Source organism: Silurus meridionalis, chromosome 29 (genome assembly GCF_014805685.1).
Source record: "Silurus meridionalis isolate SWU-2019-XX chromosome 29, ASM1480568v1, whole genome shotgun sequence".
Lineage (NCBI taxonomy): Eukaryota > Metazoa > Chordata > Actinopteri > Siluriformes > Siluridae > Silurus > Silurus meridionalis.
Window position 1 is genome coordinate 9,033,014 of NC_060912.1, and position 12,146 is coordinate 9,045,159.

At 40.2% G+C, this 12,146-nt stretch overlaps 1 protein-coding gene across 1 annotated transcript in view; it reads left to right on the top strand.

Annotated features, from left to right (window-relative positions):
* Window positions 1-1,525: 1,525 nt before the first annotated feature.
* The window catches only part of pard6gb (par-6 family cell polarity regulator gamma b), a 35,309-nt gene continuing 24,688 nt past the window's right edge, over window positions 1,526-12,146 (top strand). The window contains exons 1-2 of the mRNA XM_046844416.1: window positions 1,526-1,843; window positions 9,039-9,261. Of these exons, the coding sequence (XP_046700372.1) occupies window positions 1,769-1,843; window positions 9,039-9,261 (298 nt within the window). The 5' untranslated portion in view covers window positions 1,526-1,768. The remainder of the gene's footprint in view (window positions 1,844-9,038; window positions 9,262-12,146) is intronic.

Below are 12,146 nucleotides of genomic sequence, written 5' to 3' on the forward strand. Positions count from 1 at the left end.
AACCACTTCCAAAAGCTTTAGTTCTACAATACTGACATCTAGTGGCCTAAATGATATTTTCATGTACTGTATATGTATAAGCAACCTGTTGTGAGCAGAAAACTGCTGCTGCTGCAAAAAAAGGGAAAAATATTAAATGTGTTTCACAAACCAGATTTTATTACAACCATGCAAAATGTCTAAGTACCAAAGAATTGAAATGTCAAATAATTGTTTTTATTAAAAAATATATTAAACTTTAAGGCCACTGTGCAGCCATAACATGTATGTATATATATATATATATATATATATATATATATATATATATATATATATATATATATATATATATACAGTAGATGGTGGTGTTAGTAGGTGGTCTTGTCAGTAGATAGTGTTAGTAGATGATGGTGGTGTTAGTAGGTGGTCTTGTCAGTAGATGGTGTTAGTAGATGATGGTGGTGTTAGTAGGTGGTCTTGTCAGTAGATGGTGTTAGCAGATGGTGGTGTCAGTATGTGTTGCTGTCAGTAGATGGCAGTGATTGAATGGTCTGGAAGAAGCTCCTTGTACTGTGAAACCATTCTGCCTTCCATGCTGGATTATATGCAGCATCGAACGGGTCAGAATTCTAATATTCACATATCTTTAGAATTTTGCATGGCAGACTTTATTCTAAGTAAAATGCTAATTCGAAAATGTGAATTATGCTCATTTGTGGTTGCAGTGCAAAATTTTACATATGAACGATATCATTCATATGAACAACGTCGGCGAATGAAACTAAAAAGAGATAGAACACGTGTAGGACATTCAGGAGGTGTTCGGTTTCTCTATCGAATTAAAACCGCAGGTCACCAAAGTGGAAAATTGGGCTGCAGCGACATGCAAAACCTTTATCCAGAGCGACGTACAAGAATCCCACGAATACACCAAACAGTAGATGGTTAAAGGTCTTGCTCAGGGGCCCCAGCAATGGCATCTTGGTGGTGCTGGGATTTGAACTCACCACCTTCTGATTAGAAATTTGAATGTAGTGAAAAAAGTGTGTCTTGAGCGTGGATGATTGCTAAACACCAAATCTTAGGATAAACTTCTAGGGGATAAACTAATAGTCAATACACTTCTAAATTCAGTCTTCAGAACACTTTATCTCTGAAAAGCTGTTGATAAAAGTGCAAAAAAGAAACATTGATTGCGGGTTAATCGCTTCCTTCGTTTGCAAAGTTTAGAAAATGATCTGAAAACTAGTATACAAATACATTTAATTTGACATTTGCACTACTTTCGAGCTACTTTTGAGAAAGGAAAAAACTAACACCAGAGTTAGAAGTCCCATTTTGACCCCTTTTACCCCTCATACAGACTCTATGCACTGCTTTTTGGGGAGGGATTGAGAGAGAGAGAGAGAGAGAGAGAGAGAGAGAGAGACACCCATGATGTCATTCTCAAAAAGTTTTCTCCCTCTATCCCGCTCTCTTTTCCCCTCCCTCTCTCCCTCTCCCTCCCTCCCTCCTCTCTCTCTCTCTCTCTCTCTCTCTCTCTCTCTCTCTCCTGTAGGCAGAAGGCGGTGATTTTACCCTCCTTCTACATGTAGTGGTTTTTTTTCCACCCTGAAGTTTGTTGATCAGAAGAGTTGAGATCGGAATAACCTCGGATTACTCTTTCATTTCCAGGATATAGACGCTCTAGTCTATAAACACACCATACACACTCATACACACTCACACACACTTATAGACGGATTGAGAAGCGGACCACAGTGAGACCCGCGAGGCGTCAAAAACTATGAATCGGAGTTTTAATAATAAGGCGCAAAGTTTGCGCCACTCGGATCTGGACGCAGTGGAAGTCAAGAGCAAAGTGAGTGAATGCATCTTCATTTACTTTGAATTGTTTTGTGAAACAAAAAAATCTCAATGTGTGTTTGATTTGACTTCTTGGTTTAAACAAACAACACTATTCCGGATCTGCAACCGGTGCTCCCAAAACCGTTTTGTTTTAATCCGAATTATTGAACAATTGAACTGTTTTGGGAGAATCCGGTGCTTAACTTGAGCTCCACATGAACCTGATTGCATGGAGAACTTTCATCTCTTTCATCTACTTCATGCACGAGCATGAGGTTGATACATTTTGATACAAAGTTTCCAAACGTCTTTTGATCTGTAAACAAAAACAAACAAACAATACAGAGCTGGTATTTCATTTTTTATTAGACTTTGTTTGTTTTTTAGGCACTGGATATCAAAACATCAACATTTTACAGAATTTTTTTTTAATTTAACATTTTATATGATGTTAATTTTTAGCAATTCGAACCAATCGACATTTTCTCGGCAGTTGCTTTTAGCAAAATAATAGCAAATGCATCCTGTGATTGTTTGAAGGGAACTTCTGACACTGGAGACTCCTTCCTAGGGGTTAAATAAACATCTGTTCGCCATATCGACTGCAACTGCTGTAACTGGAGCGTCCACCATGGACTTTACTGTATATGTTGGTGGTATAGAAGTCATTATTTAGAGCGATTTTTTATTTATTTATTTTTTTTGAGAAAGGAAAGACGACAAAAAATTCTCCGTCCAAATGTTTGTCTTAAATGTTCTGGTTCTCTGGAAACTGCTTAATTCAGTTCTCGCGAAGCAGTTACCTCCTGTATTCTTGTATATATTCCATATAAAAATATTTCCTGTATAAATTTGTATAACTTTTACATTAAGCGCTGAAATGCAAAGCAGCTCTTATGTAGATATGGACATGTTTGTGGACACCTGAGCAAAAGATTGGTAGATAGATAGAGTTTTGAAGATCTATACATTTTGTTCCTATTTGCTGTTATTGTAACCTCCACTCTTCTGGGAAGATTTGTTGGAGTGTGCTTGTGGAGAATTGTGGGTGTTGGTGAAGTCAGGTACTGATGGAGGTGAGGTGAGGTGAGGAGAGGGGGCCTGGGGTGCAGTCAGTGTTCAAGTTCATCCCAAAGGTGTTCAATAGGGTTATAGAGCTTTATAGCAGACCACTCCAGATCTTCCACTCCAACCCATGTGAATCATATCTTCATGGAGTTGGCTTTGTGCACAGGGGCCACCACATTCAAAGACATACAATTTCAACACAATTGTGTGCCTCCAACTTTGTATAGCTAGACCCCTATTTGTTGGTATCTCCCTGACTACCAAAGCTACTGTCCTAATAACCTGATTGCAAATTGGCAGATCGTCACACGCCGGTGTGTAGACAGTGTTGTAATGTTGTGGCTGATCCAAATTGGTGGAATGCGTAGTCGGAACGATGCCTGGGTTTTTTGGGGGGTGGGGGGTGGCGGCGTTGCGGCTGCCATTGTCTAATTGCTGTATTCAGTAATTCATAACAGAGACTGGAATGCTTGTTGCTACTGGTGTCCATGAAAGGGGCCAGTGTCTGGATCGAAGGACAACAAGCAGCTTCTCGTAGATGGTTCACGTCTGAATACAGAAGTGGTCCGGATTTTTTTAAAATTGTCCCCGAAACCTGAAAAAGTATAGTGTCAATGGAGGGAAACTGACTTGACCTGTAAAGCATGAGGGTCTTTTCTGAAGGGAGGAACCTAGATGTTTTAGAGATAACAGGTTTCACCCACCTGCACTGCTAATAGGCTGAAGCTTCATCAGAGATCAGAGTGTCGTAATGATTGCAAAATGCTCCTGTCGTGTTTGCTTGTGTGAACCGTGTTCAGGAATACCGACTGTTGTTGTCGGTATAAATAGAAGAACTTAACTTGCCCTACATGTTGAGCCTTACTGTTGTCGAAATGGTGGGTTTTAGTTCATAATTACTACTTGACAATCTTCTGTTCCTCGGCAGCTTTCTGAAAGAGAGGGTTCCTGCTCGTGGTGTTTTGGTGTAAATTAAATGTAAGCGTAGGTTAAAAAAAAAAAAAAAACGAATGAAGCTAAACATGATATTTCAGATCATTAGACTTTACTAATGCAGGAAGCTCGACCTTGTTAGCAGCCACTGAAACTAGAGAAGAAAACGGAAAATGGATGTTTTGAGAACTATAAATGGATAAAATGCCCAATAAGTTATTTTATTCTTGTGCCATTTTTCCCCATAATGTATGTTTTTTTTATCTAGTTGTTGGATTTTTGGAAGAAACAACAAGTCAATGGACACAAGTCACATGTTTCAGGGCACCTGACCATAAGATATGTGGTAGTATGTGTATTTTAAACTCATTCCACATCTCCAATTTGCTCTTAGAATAACCTCCACTCTTCTGGGAAGATGTTCTACTAGATGTTCTTGAGTTCTTGTGGAGATTTGTGGTCATTTAGTCAGGCACTGATGTGAGGTGAGGAGGCCTGAGGTGAAGGCTAATTTATCCCAAAGGTGTTCAGTAAGGCTGAGGTCAGAGCTCTGTAGTAGGAGATCTTCCACTTCATGTCCTGTAAAGCGTATTTTTATGGAACTGGCTTTGTGAACAGGGGCATTGCAATACAGGAATAGGTTTTGGGTCTCCTAGTGTTACGTGAAGGGAACATTTTAGATGAAACGTTATTTGATGAATTATAAAATGAAAGGGTAAATGGAATGAATTGATCAATTTGTTCAAATGTGCTTTTTTTTAAATGTTGATTGAGTAATCTGGGGTTTCCTTCTTAATCACCTTGACGCAAATTAAAGGATTTTTTCGCGTGACTAGGATTTATGTAAACAGACTCAAATGCATTTTGTTTCACGCTTGAGATTGCAAAATCCAGCTCAGGTTGGTACATTCTTGAACACCAGCGTCAGACCGGGCAGGATGTTGAAACCCGTCACGTGTCTTGAGATTCCCCATTGCGCTGTGCCTAATCTCCTCGTATCTCACTGAACATCGTGTGATATTACAGAGGACGTCATTGTCAGGTTCCTGTCTCTCACTGTCCCAGGAAGAGCTCTTGTTTTGAGAGAGCCTGCTGTTTAGATAAGATGAGACATGCGGGGCCGGGATGCGTCTTTGTTTTTATTTGTTTTTTGTCTTCAGACACAAGCTTTTCAGTCCTATCACTGGGGCAGCAGAAAAAACTCACCACTGTGTCAAAAACCTTTTTCAGAACACCCCCCCTGTTTTCTCAGAGCTGAAATCTGAGTTATCTGCATTTCAATAAGAGATAGCACACTAGCATTGAAACCAGAGACAAGCAAGACATGGGACTGTTTGGCGTCAAGAAAAGTTTCCTGGTGAGAATAGTTTTGGCCTGTCTCAACTTGTAAAGGTGTGAGGGCTCATGAAAAGTGGTGGGGTATTGATGACGAAGCTGAGAAGCTGGTATGAATGTCTGACAGATTTGACCTTTTGGGGACCTCAAATGATTCCTTTTAGTACTTTTATTGTGAGTTGAATTTTAGGGTTAGATTTAAGTATTGGCATCGAATTAATTTACTACATTAATAGAATCAGTGGAAAGTCGTCAAAACGGACGTCATTTATCAAGGCGGATTTTTATGTACGGTATTCGCGTAAATTTACCTGCAAGGCAACCCATGGGAGTAAAATCTCAATTGAGCAGCTTCGAATCATAAAACTCGACAAGGTTCTGAGATTTTTAATACAGATAACATACGTTGATTCGTTAACATGAAACATTTTGTGAAACCCAGTCGTTTCAGTTTAATGAATGAAAGAAAAAAATAAAAGCAAATCATCATAGACAAAATTAATGGCACTCTTTTAAAGGAGAAGTGTTGGTGTGTGTTGATGGTGGCTGAGGCACTGTGGGGGCAGAGCTGCCTTACTGCAAGACTAAGCAATTCTGTGTGTGTGTGTGTGTGTGTGTGTGTGTAGGCAGCAGTGGTCACAGGTTGTACAAACAACATTCTGGCTCGCTAGCTGGCTTTACATGTGCCTGTTTATCGAAACCTCCAGCCATGATTTGGTTCCTCGGTTTTGCTTATCAAAAGCACCACCACCACCTCAAACCTAACTGTGAAGAACTTTATGAAATAGTCTGTCAGTTTATTTATTACTGTATATTGATTGTGTACATGTGATCTCACTCCAAGTGTTATGTACGTGTACACAATGATGAGAACCTCGCTTCATACACTATGTGGACAAAAGTTTGTGAACACTTGTTTATAAAATTGCTTTTTGAACATCACTGAGAGGAATCCTCATTATAATAAGCTTCATTCTCCTGGGAAGATGATCCACGAGATTTTGTGGAGATTTGTGCTTAATCAGCCAGTTAGTAAATTCAGGTACTGATGTAGGTGACGTTAGCAGTCAGCATTCACATCCATCCTGTTCAGTATGGTTGAGGTTAGAACTCTGTAGCATTAGATCTTCCACTCTGAACCATGTAAAGCATATCTTCATGGAGCGTACGTTGTGTACATGGGCATTGTCATGCTGGAACAGGTTTGGGTCTTCTAGTTCAAGCAAAGCAAATACAGTTTATAATGTTTTAATACAGCTATGTGCCTTTAACAGTTCCAGGTGGAGCAAAATATGGCAGAAAAAGTGAGGTGTCAAAATACTTCTTGGCCATTGAGTGTATGAAGCTTTTAACCAAACGTTTTCTGTCAGCATCAACCTTTTTTTTTTCCCAATCTTTTCACCTGGCAACCAAATTCCTTTGTGAACACCCTCGTATACTTGTAGATTGATCTGGATTTATGGGTTCTTGGGATAATGATAATCTGCCTTTTTTAATAGATGTTCCACAACATTAAACTATAAATCTTTAAAAAAAATAATGTAATTTATTTAATACATAAAAATAATTGGAAAATGGTAATAGTTTAGGAGGAACAAGCTCTTCAGGATGCCATTAGTTTTCCAGCATGTTTTAGCATCTCACACACACCTGCATTCATATTTATGCCTGTTTGATAATCACAGGCTGTTCCCCACTCATGTAGGCTTTTCCTACTGAGAGTGTAATTACAGTGCATGCTGGGAGCTGCTCTGAGAGCACTGCGATGGAAGGAGACAAAGCTAGACCTGTGTTTCGAAGGCCCACGCAGCAAACATTTGTACAACAGTCACATGATCACATGACCTCAGGCTCACCTCGCTTCTTGTGCTGTCATTGGTAACGCAATTCATCCGAACACCCGAGTGTTTATTGTTGTTTAGTGGTGACGTGTAGGTTTTGTTGAATGTCTCAGTAATGGTTAATGGTGTGTATGGGGGCGTGTCTGTTTCCTGCCAACGTTTTCTGTATACATTGTCTGTGCTCTCTGAGCATGACGTCCCCCTCTTCGTACGTGTATTGTCATTTCTGCTGCATGTTGCATTGTTCTGCAGTGTTTTTCCTGCCTCCTCTTCCTCGGTTTCCTCCATCCGCTGCATTTAAACTGACAAAGCAGAACCAAGACAAGGATGTGCTGCTGTAGAAAAATAATCATTGGAGTCTTGTCATTTACTTCTATGTAACAACATATCTTGAGGTGCTTTATTGCTTATATAACACACAATGTTTTTAGTTCAACACATTTTTTTTATCCTTTTATAAATATTATAATTACTGTGGAACATCCATGAAAATCTGTGCTGATTTTCTCTTTTGAGATCAAACGAAAAAAAAAAAATGAAATGTATTATCCTGTTATTGAGGAACCACAAAGCTATGAACACCGTGCCTCCATCTATCCATCCATCTATCCATCCATCCATCCGCCCCATTTATAGTTTCTTGCCATCTTTTTTTTTTTTTTTACTTGGAGTTATCTGGGTTTGTGGGTCTCCTGGATGTAAATGAACTGATCAGCTTGTAATCTCTTATTGGCGTCATTCAACAATTCTGTCCTCCCTCTGAAAAGTTCATATAGATCACTACATGCTTTCCAAAAACAAGAAACCGACTGGAAAATGGAGTCAGATGCATGTTGTCTTCTTACAATGTTATGCTGTACATAAAATGTATGGAAACTTATTGCAGAACAGCCCCGCCCCCAGGTCTTTGCCACACCCCACACCATGTTGTACTAAATTGTCTGCGATCTCTGAATTTGTTGTTTCAGATTGAATCGCATTATTTATCATTTGAGCAAATGGCTCCAGAGTGTTCCTTCAGAATGAATAAAATTCACTTTTACTCCAAAGTTAGGATTGTTACATTAGATATTTTCGGCAAGGATCATATTTACAATTGTGAGATAGTAACTACTTCATTTTTTGATCAAACAATGATCCACTTTCTCCATTTTCTGCTCTCAATATCCAATCAAAAAATGAACGATCCAACATACAGGGATCGAAAAAATTTGTTTTACCATTTCTGCTGCTCTAACATGAGCAAAGTGAGAGTGAAGTTGATTCCTGTGTACTTAACAACAATAAATAAATAAATCAAAGGAATAATGTTCTTTTAACGGTGAAAAATGGCAAAACGCGAGAGGTAAAATTAATAAAATACACCGCAATTGAAAAATCCTCCCATTATTCATCCCATCCTCCTATATTGTTTTAATTGGACCAAAGCACAAGTAGCACCAAGCTGAAAAGATGAGCTGTATATTTACTGTACAAGTGACACCTAAAAAAGGACAAATTTGGAATATTTGATATTTATTCCCAGGCTTGGTGGAGAATTCTGTCTCTTGTTCACTTTGCTTTCAAAATTCTTGACGTGTTTAAAGACTAAACACACAGGCCAAAAGGAAAATAAAGAGGTGGAGATTTTGTTTTGGTTCGAACGCCTCATGGCCGGCTCCTGGAATCGGTTTTGTCGTGCTGAAGAAATATTGTGTCTAGTTTTCCGCTGTTGTTGGCAACTAGTGAAAGAAATGTGCCTGATTTTTTTTTTCCCAGTCGTAAATGTTTTAAACAACATTTCACACAGCTTTGAAATGGGGCAGAACTTCACTGTGTGTCGGTGCTCTGCTCTGCTAACTTGTCCTGTGTTGGACAAGCTGAAAGAAAATCATTGTATGGAACAATAACCGACTAAATTTAGCAGCTTGATGCTGAAAGTTATTTCCATTTTTTGAAACATGGGTGATGTTATTCATTGATATGTTAGCGAAATGATTAGATGGATTGAGATGACTTCATGTGAGTTTTTTGTTCTGTTTCTCCCTGCAGTATGGTGCCGAGTTTCGCAGGTTTTCAGTGAACCGAGCGAAGCCCGGCAAATTCGACGAGTTCTTTAAGCTGATCGTGGACCTCCATCGCATCGCCAACATGGAGGTGATGATCGGCTACGCAGACATCCATGGAGACCTGCTGCCCATCAACAACGATGACAACTTTTGCAAGGCTGTGTCCACTGCGCACCCGCTGCTCAGGATCTTTATCCAAAGACAAGGTACCTGTTCGTTTTTCAGCTCCAGGGCTGCAAAATGTTGTTGAATTCAACACTGTGGCAGAATTGTAGTGTGTCACGGAAACATTGTCGAGGGGTTGCAACCGTAGTGAACTGAGATAGCATTTGCTTCTTTGTATTGTAGAATGCTATTTAGTAACATGGTTCAATAAGCCGCCTTTAGACTCTGTGACTCTCAGTACCTGAAAAGGAGGCGTGGCCTCAGTAGCTGTCTGTCTGTGTGAAAGAGACTTGGTCTTTGTGGCTGTCTCTCTGAATGATGGAGGTGTGGCCTCTGTGGCTGTCTGTCTGAATGATGGAGGTGTGGCCTCTGTGGCTGTCTGTCTGAATGATGGAGGTGTGGCCTCTGTAACTGTCTGTCTGAATGATGGAGGTGTGGCCTCTGTGGCTGGCTGGCTGTCTGTCTGAATGATGGAGGAGTGGCCTCTGTAACTGTCTGTCTGAATGATGGAGGTGTGGCCTCTGTCTGTCTGAATAATGGAGGTGTGGCCTCTGTAACTGTCTGTCTGAATGATGGAGGTGTGGCCTCTGTCTGTCTGAATATTGGAGATGTGGCCTCTGTAACTGTCTGTCTGAATAATGGAAGCATGGCCTGTGTAAATGTCAGTAACTAAGTAAAGGGGATAGGGTTGGGGACCACTGCACTACAGCATAAGGAAATTCTTTCCTTCACATATCACAACTTGTTAGGAAGCTGGATTCAGAGCGCAATGTCAGCCTTGACACGGTAAAGGGTTAGGGGCTGTTCTCAAGAAGGCAACATTGGCATCTTGGTGGTGCTCAGGCTCAAACCCCTGACCTTCTGTTTCATTAACCCAGAGCTTTAACCGCTCTTAGCTACATCCTTTTATTCTGCAACAAGATCAATCTGATCATTATCCTAATAAAATGGCTCCAACTGCTCTAGAAACGTTCTTACCAGATTATCGACTGCATAATTTAATACGAAAGTAAAAATTGACACCTTTTATCAGTTTAATGCCACCTTTCTGTCCTCGCCTTTGTTCCAGTCCGGTTGTAAAAAGTTCTGATTCAACTCTTAAACCCTAACTGTCACTGTGTTTCCTCAGCATTTTGTCTGTAAATACAGATTTTTAGGATTATGAGATACTCATTTTCATTTTTTCATACCCACAGACTCTGTTATTACTGTTGTTCTGTATCTTTGCCATGTCACATTTTCCTTCCAGAGGGCCTTCTGGGTTTACAGAGCATTCACTGGAAAGAGAAAAAAAAAACATACTGGATAGTGGTTAAGGCCTGGAGGTGACTTCCTGTAGGAAAGGCTGGTTGTGTGACAACGTTTCCTGTGGAGAAGCGTTGCTGTTTTAACAAACGTGAACACTCTGACTGCAAATCTCAATGTATTTGCATGTCTCGATTCATGTTTTTTTACTGATGTGCGGACCTTAAATTTGGACAAATATGGCTTCCTTTGTAGTAGTGGGTAGTGTGTGGGTGATGTTTAGTATTCAGTCGAGCTTTGTTTGTTTGATCATGTATCCTGCTAGTGTGTGTGTGTGTGTGTGTGTGTGTGTGTGTGTGTGTGTATTGTAAGCAGACAATGCAACATTGGTGTACTGCGCTGCAGGCATTACATAGAGATAAAAGAGCCCAATGAAAACCCAGCAGAGCTAAAGATATGCCGAGCGGCTCCTGTCTGTCTCTCTGCGTGTCCATAAACAGCACGCATTTTACACGTTATGAATCCTAGCTGGATGTTTGGTGCTTTTTACACGCTAATTTTTGCCTGCTCGTAATTTTATCTGATTGAAGGCATCAAGCGTATTCTTTCTTTGTTCTTTACTTGAATGCATTTCTAAATTTGTAACTGGGTATCGGGAATTAGAGAAATGTAGAGGTGTGGCCTAATATTCTAATGAGCATGTATGATTGACAGCTGTCAGTCGAGCAGGAACTGAACTCGTTCAACCCTTCAAGTATGGGCTGAACTATAGAACGACCATGTTAGCTTGTGCTTGCTAATTTCGCTTTAATGTCCCACATTAGGGTCCACATTTAAGATCCCACTTTGTGTTGAAAGGTTGTGAAAGTCTGCAGGACTAGCGGTGATTTCAATAAAAAAAAATTAAGAACAACTTTATCTAGGAAGTTCTAGCTACTGTCTATGGTGCACAACCAACTATCTTACTTTTTTTTTTTCCACACATCGCTATGTGTAGGCTTTTACATGTAGTTTCCCAGCAGTGAATCCCAGGACGTCTTGTCTCCCTCTTTTGCATTACGCAAGCTACGTTTTCTCATGACAGCACAAGCTGTGTGGTCGATAGACTTGGTGTTGTCATGCTAATGCGGCCGTTTCTCATAGTTGAGGCCGCCATTCAAGTCCGGTGGCGTCCATTGTATGCACAGTACAATGTGGTGCGTTGGTGGGTGTTTGTGGAGGGGGGTGTCCAGCTCTTAGGGTGAGTAATCAGACATTAAGCCATGTGGTACAAGAGGGGACACAGATTCCAGCTAGTCGCACACATGAACACACCAAGCTGGTGAGTCAGTTAAGTGTCACTAAATGCAAGTGTTTGAATGCAATTGTAGCCTGGAGATTCAGATTCTATGGAATAATCAATAGATTTTTTTGTTCCATTATATTGACATAATAAAGCGTTATTCGTAAAAAGTATTCTTTTTCAAGACTTTGCATTCTTGTGTTGATTTACCATCTTGATACCGATCTGGTAATGGCTGTGCACCGATGCTCCCCATCCAGCCTGATGAAGCTTGAGAGGTTCTGCCCAGAAGAAAGGGAGAAACTGCCCAAAAATAGGTGTCAAACCTGTAGCATCAAACTCAAAAACACTTGAGGCAGTAATTGGTGCCAAAGGTGCTTCAACACAATGTAATTTTAT